Consider the following 16,892-nt stretch of genomic DNA (forward strand, 5'->3'; position numbering starts at 1 on the left):
CCAGACGAAAAAGGGACCAGCTGCAGAGAAACTGAATAAATCCTTATAATTGTGAGCTGCAGAGCTCAAATTTGTGGTCTCTAAACACGTGATGCAGCCAAGTAAGACAACAGACAGTCATGCACAGTGAGAAAGAGGAGCCTATCTCAGCAAACCAGATGCAGACCGCAACAAGTGATGCAACTGTAAGGAGAATATTCTCATTGGTAAAGGTGATGTACACAAGTTACAATACATACACATAATCGTTCACATCACCTTGAAGAGGTGCACAGCAAGCTGAGAACTTGATTGGTCCCAAGCCTGGGCGCATGAGCTCTAACCAATCACAGTTTAGTATTCCAGGGGTGGATGGCAAAGGGCAAGAGCCAATGGTAAGCCCATTACTCTGCAACAATGTAGTAGATAGTTCCTTGGGGATGGGACAGGCCAGCCACCTGACATGCAAAGACCAGTAGAATAACAACTAGAATAACACCTATAGGGTCCACTATAGGTGGTAGAGACTCTCAGTAGCCAATCCCTCATGGTTATAGGTTTTTATGAGAAGGGCCCGAGTGATGATGCAAGAATGATAGAAAACCGGCCTGCGCACCATGGATCCTCGAGCTGTACCTGAATCTCCCTGTGTTCTTGTGCTGATCCCTCTTGGTTTTGTTTGCAATAAACCACAGTTTGTACTTGCCGTTGACTGAGTTCTCTGTCCTGGGAAGGGTATTGGGCCCTCTGAGTACACAGACTCCCAGCATCGTCCTGGCATACCTGGGAGTCCCACCCAACAAACATTTAAATTGACAGTGTCCACAATGCCAGTAATATTGCCATGCAACTATATAAAAACATGTCCATGTAGGTTATGCCACAATGGGCCAGTATCCCCCATAACATTATTCATGTTGGCTTTTCCCATAATGACAGTAATATATTGCCATCCAAATGTATAAAAACAACTTGCTGCAGGGTGTTCCAACAAAAGTCCAGTATTCTTACGTAAGAACACGCCTGTTGTCTTTGCCCATAAATCCAGTAATAGTGCTATGCCACATTAAGAAAACCTGTCCATGCTGGTGTGTGCTAGCTAACTCCCACCCCTAAAGCAGCCTTGCACTAGCTCCTCTCTTCACAATTCCCCAATCCCCTCTCTCTATCACATTACACACAACACCTTGCACACAAAGACTCCATCTTACTTGAGCATTCATAAACACATTCGCTCACATCACATTCACACACCTTTCCAACACTCAAAGATAAACACACACATACATTCACATTTTTAAACACTTACTTATGGGCTGGGGCAGCATCATCTTCTCCAAATGACTCCACCCACACAAGAGCTGCGCTGCCTTAAGGGTAGGAGCCTGCCTTCACTCCTCCCTCTCCTAGCTCTGGATCAAGTCGGGACAGGGTCAGCATTCTGCCCCACACCCAGCCTGAGACAGAGAGGGAGAAGGAGGAATGGAGAGGAATGTGTTTCCCCGGACAGGTTGGATTTTCAGTGCCGGTTCAGTGAAATGGGTGCTGTGACATCAAGCATGCTTTCCCTAATGACCGTCATACGGCTGTTCATAAAACAGTGCCAGGGTGCTGGCATTTTACGGGCCTGGCCCATGTACGGGCCTGGCCTATGAAAGAAGTTAGGACCATCGCCAGTGTTTGCATTTGCAAAGAACCTACATTTTGTTTTATTCTTTGCAAATGCAAATGATACATTTAAATGATGTAATTCAGATGAAACACATGTTTTCCTGGGTTCGATTTTGTAACCTGGTGGGTACCAGAAATGAGGGGCAGTGCCCTAGCCCCTATGAGCGAGCTTCACTGGGCGACTCCGTGTTCAGAATGCAGTTACTCCTGCAACAATGCAAAAACAGAGCTGTTGATTTTAAGTACCCAGAAAAATCTGAAGAAACTTGACACAAAATATGACAACTTTCTGATTGGCCAACATATAATTCCCGTATCTAAGTCCGTAAAGACCTTGGGAGTTTACTTTGACCCGCAGCTATCCTTCACCCGTCAGGCCATTTATCTCAAATCCTCGTGTCATTATTATATTCAGCTTTTATGGCAGATTTGTCCTTATCTGTCTAAAGAGAACCTTGCTGTGATTGCAGCCGCCATTGTAAACTGCAAGCTTCATTATTGTAACAGTCTAATGATCGGTACCTCCCAGGCCAACATTAAAACCTTGCAGATTATACAAAACAATGCAGCACGCGCTGTAATGGGCCTTAAGCGCAACATGCACGTCTCTGACGCCAGGCGCAGCCTTCATTGGCACCCTGTGAAACAGCGCTTACACCACAAAGGCCTTACTACTGTGTTTAAATGCCTTCATGGCCAAGCTCCATCCTATCTCGCTACTAGGATCAAAAAGAAACCTGTCACCCGTTTCTTGCGCTCAAGTAGCAACACCGTCTTGGTTCAGCCCCCATCTATCCTGAAAAGATTTGGGGGTATTAGCTTTGACTCTTGGGCCCCAGCTCTCTGGAATGCTCTCCCTAAATACCTCTCTAATAGTGAGTCTCTGCCCATCTTCAAAAAGCAATTGAAGACCTTCCTGTTTGACAAAGGATAGGTCTCTTCCGTCTTCTTAGCATAGCCCTCTCGGTATTGAAATCAGTCTTCCGCTATCTTTTCCTCATTTTGCTGGTCTTTATGAGGTTTAGGTTTCACCAAGTCTCCATGTCTCCTCGTTCTCCTTGTCTGACATTGTTTTTTGTTGTTCTGTCTCCTTCCTCCTCTTTGTGTGCGCCCTGAGGCCTATGCGTTAGTGGCGCAATACAAGAATACAGATAGATAGATAGATATCAATTCCATGATGGCATCCCGAGCGCTGGAGGTGTGCACAAATGTTTCGGGGAGCGAGGGGGACTGGTTTACAAGCTGATCTGAGGGTCATCGGTGTACGAACAGAGAGTGAGGCAGAGGGCTCTAAAAGTGGAGATCAACATGAGGAACATCTAGGTGTTGAAGTCAAAAGTGTATTGGTGCGAGGGCATCCATCGAGGACCCAAAAATACTGGGCTTGAGCTCTAAGAGAAAAGGCACAGGCTGAACATTTTGGATTGCGTCAGAGAAAGAATGAGAGTCAGTTAAGAGAGGGTCTTGAGCCTGCAGAGGTGTGATGGAGTCTATCCATCAGGTCACCAAAGTGGGATGTATTGAAAACACAGAGGTGTCGATGGGAACTAAGAAAGGCAAGTTTATTCATGTATTGTTTTTTTTTTTGTTTTTTTTTTTAACGCGCTAAGCGCGCCTCCGGGATTCGAACCTCTGTTGCTCTGCGTGGTCTTGCTAACATAGGAAGATATCTGGCAGCAAGGGTTCCCTCGGAGAGTTGGAGCAGTAAGTGTATTACCGTTCCATTAACATGAAGTAGGCATTTGGCCGCTGATTCAACCTTAGTTTCCCCAATCGGTTCAGTCGAAAGAGATTTCTTTTTAAAGGAGGGTGGGATTCTTTGTGGTATTTAAGGTGGACCTGCTGATGAGCGAGCAGTCGATTAGGTCCATGATGTAGAGCGCAGAAAAGGTGGCCCAAACTTTCAGGGGTTGGAGGGAAGGGCATCGAAGGTGGGATTTGTATGGCTGTGTTCTAGAGTTTTCTTCATGACTCATGATTAGTCTGTAGTTTTTGCTGCCTGTCAGAGTATTTCTGTATGTTTGTGATGGCAGTAAGTTGTTCATGTGTGTCCTGTTGGCAAGTCTCACAACGGGCACATGCAGGAGCCAAAGGTTAAAGCTCTGTGTCAATCAGTGACATCTTCAGCAAATCTTGTAGCTAAAGTAGTTTCACAGTTCAGATGAAAATTATCTGATACGCCGATTGTAATCGGTTATTTATAACGCGCTTAATACCCAGAGGTTTCCAAGCACAGACCCGGGGATCGAACCTGCGTTGCTCTGCCTCGGCGAGCCCGTTGCCCATAAATTATCCTCCTGATACAGAAATTACAGTATTAATGAATTCTAGAATGTCATTTTGGGGTAAAATGGAAGGTATTTTCCAAACAGGTGTGTTACACTACTATGTTTCATGCAGGGTACTAATACTCTTATTTGAATGAGAAAATGTGTAGAATGTTTGTATTGGACAAGGTTTCGAGATCATGCATGCTTTCTCTAGAGTCTAGAAGCAATGTTTTGCGCACGCTGCATCTGAACATGGGTTCTATTCCGTCTATGAAAGTACGTGGAACTCAGTCATATCACAGAATCAATTCTTGGACGGTGACCAACCTCTTAAACAAAATGCAAAATGGGCTTATCACATACAAAATGGTCCCCAGAGAGCAACATGACTGAGCTCTCAGGGCTCTGGTGATAGGGGAAACAACTTGCACTGTGCTCTCCTGCTTTATAATGTCAACATAATCCCAATGCCCAGTGTTTAACAGACTTCAGCCTCATAGAGGCTCATTTATATATGGGATAAAGTGCCCAAAACTGTAGGCTATAAGTACAATGTGAGTGAACGAGTGAATAGAGTTACAAGAGTGCAACCCAGTTGCTTTTATAAGGCAGCAAAATACTGAGGTCGCTAGAAAGGTCATTTTTGTTTTTGGCAGATTTTTGTGGCGCTTGCAACACAAAAATGCCGAAAGCATTGTTAGAAGAGAGAGAGGCAAGGGGGGCTCTGAACTGAGAACATCTGGTTGGCATAGCAACTGGCAATGCCACAGCATGAAAAACACCAAATCACTCAGGTTTATTTTTCCAAACTCCTCCGCCTTATTCTCCAAAGAAGAGTATCCTAGCAATATTTGTTCCAATCAGCATCTTTGTAAGAAGCAAGTTGGGTGCCAGGCTTTCCATTTCCCAGACGCGCAGTGATTTGTAAGGTTGCAATATTTAGCTATGTTGGCATGGACTTAATTATAGGGTGGGACGGGGGTTTTGTCCTCCCCCCCAACTTCTGTGGCATGCCTTTTTGTCCCCCCATCTTTTGGAGGGAGGGCAGGGGGACCACAATCATCAATTATGTTATTGGACAGCGCAAGCCGGGCTGGGGTGCTCAGCAATGCTTGCGCTGTCCCATTACATAATGCAGAGATGCCTAGCAGAAATTGCTCAACACACATTATCCTGCCAGCAGGACACTTTTGCCGTTGGGCACCCTCTTTGAGGTGCCGAATGGGAGAGGTGTCCCAATGACAAATGTCCCGGTTAGGCTCTTAAAAGAGTTATGGGGGGGCAGCTTGACCACCCTCTTGTGACTCTCCCTCTTGGTACTCCACTGGTTGGAGCCATTTGAACACAGGAAAACATACATTAATTTTAATCAGTCAGAATCTTGTAAAAAATATCTATCAGCACATCGACAGATAAGGTGCTGTGCAGAACCCAAGTTTGGAGATATATGGCATTTCAAAATCTATACCAATTATACTTGTTCACCCACTGCACTGCATTAACCGATGGCTTCTGCCTTTGAATGAAAGGAAAAATCTGGCAAATTGCTGACATTCCAGTGAATCTGGTCCCCTTCGACCATGGCTTTATAGTTCAGCTAGGTCAAGTCAACATAGCCCAAAATTTCAGCTATCAGGGGGTGATAAAGTCTGGTCTGCTCAATGGACGTTGCACCACTGTTTCCATGTGTTATTGTAAATGTGCATATAAATGTTGTGTGCACACAGTGTATGTCAGTGGAGGGCCTTTGTGCATTTGTGTGTGACTGAGAGTGTGTGCAAGCATATGTGTGTTGACTTTTATGCCTGAATGAATGATAAATGATGCATTGTTTGTATGTTCTAGTGGAATTAAGTTTGTGAATGTTATGTTGTGTCACTGGGTGCATGGCAGGCCGGCTGAAGATGTGTGTGTGCCTGTCAAGTTGGCCCGACTCGTGATCAGGAGGCCTGGTAGGAGAACTCAAAGTGTAGCCATTGAGTTCTTCCTACCAATGTGTCCCTTTGTATTTCTAAGTAAAATTACAAAGGAACCAATTAGTCGAAAGATGGTTCCACTATTGCAGCTGGAGATGGAGACCGACGCCGTGGAGCGTAGAAAAGCAGCTGATCAAGGAACACTGTAATGATGGCTGATGTACACTGAGAATAGAGGTTGTAGGGGTTAAACCAGATATCAGAAAACTAAGCGTATAGAGCGGAACACAAACAATTTCAGAAAAGGACAAAAACGATAATCAGGAATCAGGTAATAGGCAGTGAAAACTTACCAATGGTAGACAAGGGAAGGACACTACTGAGCAAACTCTGCAAACCCAACCTATCCTTAACTCACGACGAAACGAGGATGCCTAGACAGAGTTTGGCAGTCTCAAGTCCACAGACTATCCCGTCGAAACGAGGACGCCTAACGACCTGAGTGCCGGGAATCAGTCTCTAGTTTGTTGCGCTATTCTTTTCGGGCATGCAGATTTGCTCAGTTAGGTGATGAATAGTGCCACAGTGTAAAAAGTTGTTGTTCCTTAATCCGGCGTGTTGAGTCCGAAATGTTGAAAAGGACTTTGCTGGGAAGCCGGTGCGAACAGTAGAGGTAGAGCAGGTCCAATAACGTTCCGTGGTTTGGCAGCGTGCGGACAATAGGGCAGAACAGAATCAGCAGGCAAGGCAGGTTAAATTGCGTTCCGGGGTTCGGCAGCGTGCGGACAGAGATGCAGATCAGAATCAGCAGGCAAGGCAGGTCAATTAGCGTTCCGGAGTCTGGCAACGTGGAAGCAGTTCAGGAAGTAACAAACAGTAAACAGACAAGGAAGCAAGAGTTCAAGAAACACAGACTGCGGTCCAAAAACAAAGCCAGGAAAAGATAAACGCAGTCAAAGGGAACAAGATGTGGGTTCAGGAGCTTTCAGCGATTTTGACGAAAATCAGAAGCAGCGATGCAGCTACCCGGAAGCGTTATAACGGGTAGCCGTGAACTTGATTGGCCCCTCCTCTTCCTTGCAGTGTGATAATTTGTATGTGGAGAGGACGCCATAGTCGCCATGGCAACATGGCAGCACGGGTTCGGAAAGGGTGTTTTGGCTTTTTATCAAAGGAACGGAGTTTCTTTGAAACGGGCAAGGGTCGTCGTCGAACACTTTGGGTTGGATGTTTTGCGGTGATCTTGACAGTACCTAGTTGAATTTTGAAGATATGCCACCACTCTTATTAAAGTTATAACAGAGTGTCAGCAATGGACTCTTGTGGTGTAGTAGTTTAGTGTTTTCCCTCAGGGATTTAGGTTGTTTGACCGAGGTACAAAATCACAGCGGAATAAACCGTAGTCATTTTCACTGCGAATATGTTTATACCTCGGTACAAAAAAAACAAACCCATGTGGCCTCAAACCACCAGTACACCCATAAATCCACCACTTACCTTTTCTCCATCCGCTGCCTCTCCTGTGACCTGCAGCATCAGATCCATCCCTTGAACGCGGGTCGGATCTGATGCTGCAGCGTCCCTTTTTTTCTTTTTTTTGTTGGGTCCCCTGCCACCAATGCTGAGTAAGCGGGTTACACCCCCGCAACCCCCGACGCCAAAAATACTGAACATGGGCTGAGGGGGCCACCCCTGCAACCACTGCTCTTCATGTTCGATATCCTTCGGCTTTGAAGTAATGGTGGTGACCGAATTCGGTCATATCTACCATTCGAGCACATTTTTTAACAATTTGGCCGAAATCATCCCTCAGGGCCACCATCCACCCTCCCTTCACCCCACCCCTTTATTAAGTTGTCATGTCCCCCCCAACATTTTCAGAAAAGTTACTCCACTGTATGTTGCGCTATTTTACGCACAAGTGGGCTACTAAAACATCAATTGTATGGGAAATGACCAGCATGTGCATGTTTTTCGGCTATTTTGGGTTACTTTCAATGAGAGTTCTCTCTTTTTTAAAGTCCTCCTGAGGCTACCTCTCCACCATCACCTACCCAACCCACACCCACTTTCTCTACCACCACCCAATATGGCATCAACATAATAGTTATCATAACCCACATATAATCCATACAATAGAGTCACCATACGGATCTGTTTGCATGCCAGTAACATACCCATCAAACTATGACCAGCCATTTTCTGGCCAAATCTTTTTCACTTAACCATTAAGGAAAGCGACTGCCAAAATGTGTTTTCTTTCAATTCACTGTTAAAGCTACAGGACGATATCTCATGTACGAGATACGTGTAAGACCTGTTTTGTTCATTTACACCAGCCAGGGCCTCTTACAGTTGAAGCTGACATTTATTTGGGGTGAATTGAAGCACATGAATTTAGTTGAGGTTGATTGCAAATCATTGTCTTTTGCATACAGACAGAGCTCTCTTGCACTTCTTTCCAAGACGATGTATGTATGATTAAAAATGATTACGTTCCTCGGCGTAAGCAAGTCAATATACATGAGCCACGCCAGTTTTAGGCCGATAATTATTAATATGGGTATGCTTCTCGCCAAGTCAAAAAAGGAGAGGCTGAACAGCATATTAGCAAGAACACATCCCCGCTTCAAGCCTTGATATGTAGAGATCTCATTAGTAAGAGATCCCATGGTGCGGAACCTCACCTGTACCCTTGTATCACTATGTAATTGTATTGAAAATGATAATAATCCCACTGGGTTCCTCCACTCTCTCAGTTCAGCACACATACATGTGTGAATAATGGAAAGCAGGGCTTAATACAATTACCAACTGACTCGATGTACCGGTACTGAGTGAAGTTCGTTTTCACTGTACCGAAATAACAAAAAAAAAAGGTCACTTTAGAAAGACCCTTCTGAGACCGCTCAGAGCAGTCTTTCTAAAGCGTACTGTCACACCCCTGAACGCACACAAGTGCGCACAGGGGCTGACAGGAGGAGCCGGGCCACAAGAGGGAAGTCGGGGGGAGCGAGAGATGGCTGTGTCTGGGGGTTGAGGGGAGGGGGAGAATGTAAGATGTTGTGTGTTTGTGTAAGTCGAGGAGGAGTGTTTGTTTCATGGAAGGGATGTGGCGGGTGGGTGAACAAGTGTGTGTGATTCTGTTTGTGTAGGTGTGTCTGTGTGCGTGCCTGTGAGGGGAGGGGGTTTTAGGGAGTAATGTTTATGGCGGGGTGGGGGTAGGATAAGAAAGGTCCTTTTCTTTTTTTCTTCAAAGTCTGAGGGGGCACAGGGGACCAGTTTCAACTGGGGTTTGAAGGGGGGAAACCCAGGAACAGCGATTTACCAAAATGCCTAGGGTAGCGGATTTGATATCACACACCTGATGACATCTGGTGGTATCCCCAGAAGTGACATCACCGGAAGTGGCTTGCTCATAAAATAAAGTACATAATTGTGCAATTTCGACAATACCAAATAAGACAAGAATATTTTAAATACCAACCACATTTTAACAATAGTGCAGCCTTCATATGCCATGGATCGGGTCATGATATGACAGGGTTGGACCCAATATAATCAACATAGGACAAGGCACTGCCATAGATATACCACGTCAGCACTGTATATCGAGTTTCTTCCACGTAATGCCAATTATAGCTGAATGTCAGGTATTGTCATTATATGGTAAGTATAGCCCTTACATTTCCAGGTGTTAATGCAGTATCCAAAAATCTAAGTTACCAACAGTGCACAGGAGAATTAATGCTTTCATTAATGATTTGTTATTTATATAGCGCTTTTTCCAAAGTACTGTAAATTGCATATATTTACATATGTTTTTCATCCCAACAGAAGTTGGTACTCTTTTTCCAATCTTGGAAGAATGAAAGGCTGAGTTGGACTTGCTAGAATATGGACCTGTGACTTTCAGATCACACATAGTTCGTACCAGTAAGAGCTCAACGGTGACCTATCTAACTACTTTGCTATTAAAAATGCAATGCCACAATGAAAAAACATGTCCAAACTGGCTGCACAATGTAGGCCAGACAATAAAGAAACACACTTTGAAACACAGCATCCAGCATGAGAATCTTTTATTGATAAGATTCAACAACAAAAATACTTCCTTTTGCAAGGTAACCAGGACCTTTCCACTATTTCCCTGTAAGAGGTGTTGGATTCACCTCTTCCCACCTGTGACCTTGCACAGAACTATTACAACCAAACAAACTAAATACCGAGCTCAGCACAGGAGGGTTCAGTTCTAGAGTCCACCCTTCCCCTTTTCTCCAGACATATAATAACACTTATCATGTTTGCTGTAGCTTTAATTATACACAGTAAAAGAAATGCATGCCACAGTAAGACATACCTAGACTGGCTGCACCAAAAGGCCAATCTAACCATTTACTAACACTTATCAATCTTACTTTATCACAGATGCTGTTGGGAAGGAGAAAGTGTCTTCCCACCCCCCAGGTGACACTGAATGAAAATAAACACTAAGAGAGCCCATCCAGGGAGCAGGACGGAAGGGGGTGCACATAAAGGAGACTGTGCGATCACCTTAGTGCATGCATTACAAGCTATATGGTAGACGTGGGTGCAAATGCCATCTTGAGAAATGGCAGTCATCTTAGAACTTAGACCGAAGAATGGCCAACAGCATTTTGTGTGTTAGCATTAGATCCATTGCATGAGTCCGAACCCTACCCCCAGTCCAGCCAGGTCTCACAGAGTCAAAGAGATCCTCCATTGTTCTAAGAGTTGCAGGCCCTCACGCCCTGGGAATAATCTGCCTTGCAAGGTCATGAGAAGGGAGCAGAGTGCCTCTTGGCAGTACCATCCCATGGGACAGATAGCAAGGCCCTTCTGCACCCAATGATCCCCCACAAAAAATACAGCTTGGCAATGCTTTTATCCTGAAACTCTTGCATGCCACAAGACCATCCAAATACAGAAGACCATAAAACCTTTACAACGTTTGGTCGATCACTAAAATCAGAAGGCAAGGTTGTCACGCCTCAGAAATGGGTCACGTGATTTGTGCAGCGCGGTGCAGGGTAGCATCAAAATGATAGCCTAAAACTAAGGTGGAGAACCTTAGGAGTTGCTGATCTGTCTGAAAGTGAGTGAAGCATGTGAGTTAGTGTGACCTCGGCTCTCCCCACAAGCCCATCCCTGAATCTACCAGATGTTTGTTACAGGGAAAAAAATAACATTGTTTGTGTCATTAGCCAATTAATTGTTAAGCCAGCTTCACCTCAGATGACAAGCTCAGCAGCACACACGTGGACAGAGATGAACAGATGAAGATGGACCAATGGCCTTGCATCCCATATGTAGAAGGCCTTATATGTATAGCGCTCGTCCATTTAGGATTGTAGAATTGTACTATCTATGATTACATCATAAGTGACGTTATTTGAGCTTATAATGTGCTGCACGTGTCTACGGAGCTCAGAACGATCACATGGCAGCAGAGTTCTTTGCTGATGCATTTGTATTTTGGAGAAATAAATACTTTTTATCGTTGCAAGCGTGTCTTGGGACTTTTTCTAGCATGCTGTATTTTTTCTGGTGTAAGCATGCAGGGCGTAATTGCAATGCTCAGAAAAATATCCAATGCCATAGTAAGGAAAGGCTAGACTGGCTGCACCCAAATGTTAGTCTAGCCAGGTAATTACACTTAAGATGCTAACTTCATTATAGATGTAAAAGAAAATGCATGACACAGTACGAAATGGGTAGACCGGCTGCACCAAAAGGCCAGTCTACAGAGGTAATAACACTTATGCTTATTTTATTATAGATGCCCAGAAAAAATGTCATACCACTTTAAGAAATGTCACACCCTTTTGCGCTCTGAAACACGTGTGTACGAGCGCGATAGAAATAAAATATCAATATCAAAAGACATGAGTAGACTGGCTGTACCAAAATGCCAGTTTAGCCACTAATAACACATATCATGCCTGCTTTATCATGGATGCACATTATGTTTTTGCACACCACCCTCCTGCCCCACCATACCCACATGTTCCCTTTCCCTCCCACTCACCACCTCCAACTTCCAAGACCAGCTCCTTGGCCCAGCATTACCTCCACACCCATCTACCTTGTCCTAGCACTTGCATATGAGTCAAGGTGCTTCATAGGGAAGTACTCGGATAAGGAAGAATAGGACTAGGAGTAAAGAGGATTGCTGGTAAGTAATCCAAGTATTGAACGCAAGTGCACACATTTGCACACCATTCACTTGCTCATTTACACGTGTACCCATTCACCATTCACTCACACGCACACCCAGCCACCCATATAACATGCATTCACTCATTCACACACATTACATAATATACATACATACATACATACACACAAACACACCCTTGCTTGCACACTCATTTACAAAAAATACACTTTCTCACCTTTTCATGAATCGTTGCTTGAGGAACTCCTCTGCAGGCAGCCCTCTAGCTCTGATGCTTCACGGACAGAAGCAACCAGAACTGGTTCCTGTCATGCCCAGAGGAGCCAGAGGCTTCCATGTTCTGTTGGGGGGGGGGCATGGATATAAAAAATAAATGCTTTTTGAAGTCACTCTGACTTCGAAAAGAAATTATTTGCGTTACGGAAAAGCAGACATGTGGCTGAGCCTGCTTTACTTTCGGTTTCTCTCTGCCTCCATCACGCTTAACCAGGGGTCACAGAAGCAGTGTCAAAAGTCACAGGGGAATTTGCATTTGCGTTCCCTGGTGACCCCCAAATGACTTAAATGGTAAAACCACACTGAAAAGTAATATTTGCAAATATTGAAGGACACACCAAATCCACCAAAGGAAATCAACCTTTTTGACATACAGCCTTCGAATATTCTAAAATATCACATGGAACCATTGCACCTGGTCCTAAAAACATTGTCTGTACAACAATAATGTTCCTTTTGATGAATGGGCACACAGCATGCAGTTCCCATTCATCAAAATGGATTAAAGTCAGTTGAAAGATGGCCGCCAAAGAGTAAGCAAGAGGGGCTTGAGAGCAATGCCTTCTCGTTTTTCAAGAGGATCATCCCGGAAGACAGAGGTAGGGGAAATCTAGTGGTAAGGGGCTAGGTCATAGCAAGCATACTGGAGACTGGTGCACCATGGAAAAGAAATCAGCTATCCCGAAAGGCAGGCTTGTACCAGTGGTTCCAGCTGAGCATTCCAGGATGCTGACTGCCCGGCTTCCCTGTGCCCGATGTAATATTTATTATAATACAGACAATAACAAAAGGCATCCTAAACACTGATATAAAATGTTGAAAATAATGTGATTACAGGCTGGCTGTGACCTCACATATGATCTGTAGTAAGAAATGGACATCACTACCCTGACTGTAATAAGTTACTACAGTTGCTGGTGATGTCACAATGCCTGGTACTGTAGGCAGACCTGCTATTGCTGCACCACTTTATTCAAGCAGTGACACACTTTGCAGATGGCTGTCTACCTAACACACTGTAGAGCCATATTGTGATAAGTAAATGTTTATTGGTAGTATGTTTGTGCACTGCTGCAGTCTAACACAGAAGAGCAATGTTATCAATGGTATCATTTATGGTAAACCACAAAACTGTTTTAGATGCATTTTACTAAACTACTTCGAGTATTCTTCTGAAAAGCATAATAAGCTGCATGTTGTTTAAAAATATATATATATATATATATATTAATCCAAACCGATTCCACATTGATTATGTGTACCATCAACCAAGGGTGGACTGGGAAACATAAGAGGCCCTGGAAATATTTTTCGAAGTGGCCCCATATTACACATTTTAGCAAGCCCAACCCTTTTCCTATGGGACATTTTGGAAATACCTACACAAAAGAGGCCCAGTGTGTAGAGGCCTACCGGGAAATCGAAAGGCCAGTCCACCCTTGCCATCAACTGGAAGATCACTAGCATTAGATAATGCACGGAGCTACTTATTGAAGGAGGTAGCAGTGTGCGGTCAGGCATTGTTGCCCTTTGTGTTCATGAAACTGCTCGTGAACTGCGCGGTGACTCGGTCATATCCCTAGGAGACAGGATGGGTCCTTTTGTCCATTTATGACATACTCCAACCAGGGCTGACCCATCCACTGATCTGTCAGCCAATGATACACACGGCTACATGTTCATGACGCAGAAAGCTGGACATCCTCGTGTTTGCTTATTAATTGCTTGCTCGTGACACTCCCGAAAGGCAGCTCTCTTGAAAAAAAAGAAATGCATCCCGTGTCAGAAAACCCAGGGTGCAGTGCAACAGATCAATTTCATGATTATGTATTAGGTTTCAGTTCAAAAATTCAAGTTTGAAAAAAACAAGTTTGAAAATGCAATGTTTGAAAAATAAGTGTACTTCGGAATGAAGACACAGCTGAAGTTAAAAGAGAGTGATCAGTGGAGAAAATAACCCCTGCATTCAAATTCAATAAGAACATGAGAAGGGAGCAAATGGCCCTTCACTTTTGAGACATAGAAAAAAAGAAGGGTCAGCGTTGTCTCTTGCGCGAGAAATACGTCATGCGGAAAATAATTAGAATCTAGAGCATGGATTCGAGAATAGAAAGGGGACCTAGACAGAGGTGACAGGTGGGTTATAGAGCAGTTTGGAAAAAACAAAGTAAATTATAAGCAGCAAGAAGGTTTTTTTTCAGGATATGGTGGTTTTCGTTTGCACAAATTTAAAGTGATACATTTGGTCAACCTAAATTTGGTTGTGGCGGTAAAACATACATATAGAGAGGGGGGAGAGAAACAACATAGAACCAAGTTTTTCAAACTTACGTAACTTGCAGCCACAGGTGCATACAAACTCGAATGTTCTCACCAATGACATCTACGCCATGTATCAGACGAAACCGAGATGACAGAAACCGTACATAGAAACTAGCAGGAGATGCCAAGGATTCCGTGTAGAGGTAACAGGCTGCAGAGGCACACACATGGGTAGTGCCATCATACCACCACAATGAGATCTGCCGACTTCTATTCCCTCTAACCAAAAACATTGTCACCGGGCGAAAGATTCAGAGGGTTCTGTCAGTGCCGCTCGCTGGTGTCCGAAGCAACTATTCAGCTGATGAAATAGCACTGCGAGTTAAGCGCTTCCCTCGGAGATCTGGATTTGGTTTACAGTCGCAGGTGTGATTCCTGCGAGGGGTTACCCAGGCCGTTATCCTCCTGAGGACAACAAACTGAGCACCATTACCTCGGGATAAAAAATTAAATTTTACAGTGTTTAAAAAACACAGGGGGAGCAGATCAGCCTGTCTTCGGTCAGGTGGGAGTGGTGGATGTGCAGACCAGGGTGTTGGCTGTGGGCACAGCCTCAAAGCATCTTCAAGTGTGCCAGAGTTAAACATTGCTTGAGCAAGAGGCCCCTCCTGTTTGCAGCAGAAGCACCGATTCACCCTTATTGTGCCACGGTGCGTATTGCTCAGGATTGCCACCATTATGGTGCCCGCAGGGCATTGCAAACAACTCATATTCATGTGTTATATTCGATTCAATGATTCTGATTACTTGGCTTCTTTTTTTATTTTTTTTTATTTTTTTTTGGAACCAATTTATTCAAAATGTACTTATGCCCATGGAACTAATAATGTCCCTGTCCCAAGTCCCCGTCCTGGCCGGATGGGCTTACCTGAGGAGAGAGCTCCATTGTTTTCCCGTGAAATACAGAGGCAGTGCTGCTGCTCAGCTCCCGGACTGCAGAGAGTGGCTGGCATTCAGCAGGTTTCAACCAAAACCTTTTAAGTCCGTCCATCCTCGGGGAGACATCACCCTTCTGCCCGCATCCTCTTTGAGTGCTTGCGGCCATTTTATTTCCGCGTCGGCCTCTCCATCACACATTCCCGCAATTCCTCGTCATTTCAGAATTCATTTGAGAAAGTGAAGAACAGCTCTGCACACCATCAGTCCACTTGATCATTTCAAATGACCATGTATGTTGCGTTATTATTATATTCCAGAACACATGATGGCACGTTTATTGCAAACAGGGGTCATGTACAGCTCACAAACGATTACGGGAAATATAATATTTGTCACTGATTATATTTAATAAGATGGTATCCAGAAAGCCCCACTCCGCCAAGCGTATCTCACTTATTATCCTTCACTGGCAAAGTACTCGTTCTCGGAGTGGGTTTTGTAGACAGACATGATAACACTGATCCTGTAGGTCGCTGTTCAGAGTCACTTATCACTTGATGTGTAAAAAAAAAAAGAGGAAGGCAAGGTGTGCACTCCAGTTCCCAGTTAATTATTCCTGTTGCAAGAAGTAACTGGGTTAGGTCCCAAAAATGAACAAGTAGTAACAGGGTTGAATCCCATCTGCTGCAGTTGAGTTGCTCTGTTGTTGTTCTTCTCCTCCAAGCGCTTTCTTGTCACAAACAATCATCAGGGCGGCTGTATTTCTTTACAGGTGTTACTTATTAGTTGCTCTTTCAGTCTCAAAGGATTCTGGTAACTGTAGTGATAACATTTTGACAATTCTAGTGACCAGGAACCAACACCCCCTCCAAGAGCACAAATCTTTCCCAAAATTGGGGCAGGGGAGAAAACCATCATTATGGCTCTCTGAAGTGGGGCACAGTAACCCCGGGGCTGCTGCCTCTGGAGCCCGGGACTCCCATAGGTTCTTGGTCACCAGAATTGTCAAAATGTTATTACTACAGCTACCAGAATCCTTTGAGACTGAAAGAGCAACTAATTAGTAACACCTGTAAAGAAATACAGCCGCCCTGATGATTGTTTGTGACAAGAAAGCGCTTGGAGGAGAAGAACAACAACAGAGCAACTGAACTGCAGCAGATGGGATTCAACCCTGATACTACTTGTTCATTTTTGGGACCTAACCCAGTTACTTCTTGCAACAGGTATAATTAACTGGGAACTGGAGTGCACGCCTTGCCTTCCTCTTTTTTTACATATCACTTAATGTGCTTTGCACCCTAAAGTAAATTGCACTGAGAATGGGCAGGTGTGGCTGGCTGACATTCCCGGGAGCACAGTTAGCCCTTGAAGTGCCTG

General features: G+C 44.4%; 1 protein-coding gene across 2 annotated transcripts in view; it reads right to left on the minus strand.

Moving 5' to 3' along the window:
* LOC138579683 (N-formyl peptide receptor 3-like) overlaps nucleotides 1-15,682 on the minus strand; it is a 95,198-nt gene extending 79,516 nt beyond the window's left edge. The window contains exon 1 of one of the 2 annotated variants that reach the window (XM_069649924.1): nucleotides 15,502-15,682. In XM_069649924.1, coding sequence (XP_069506025.1) covers nucleotides 15,502-15,678 — 177 coding nt within the window. In that variant the 5' untranslated portion in view covers nucleotides 15,679-15,682. The remainder of the gene's footprint in view (nucleotides 1-15,501) is intronic. The other variant, XM_069649925.1, reaches the window with a different exon arrangement.
* Between the last annotated feature and the right edge of the window lie 1,210 nt (nucleotides 15,683-16,892).

The sequence above is a fragment of the Ambystoma mexicanum genome, chromosome 3p, assembly GCF_040938575.1.
Source record: "Ambystoma mexicanum isolate Mex_15411 chromosome 3p, UKY_AmexF1_1, whole genome shotgun sequence".
Taxonomy (NCBI): Eukaryota; Metazoa; Chordata; class Amphibia; order Caudata; family Ambystomatidae; genus Ambystoma; species Ambystoma mexicanum.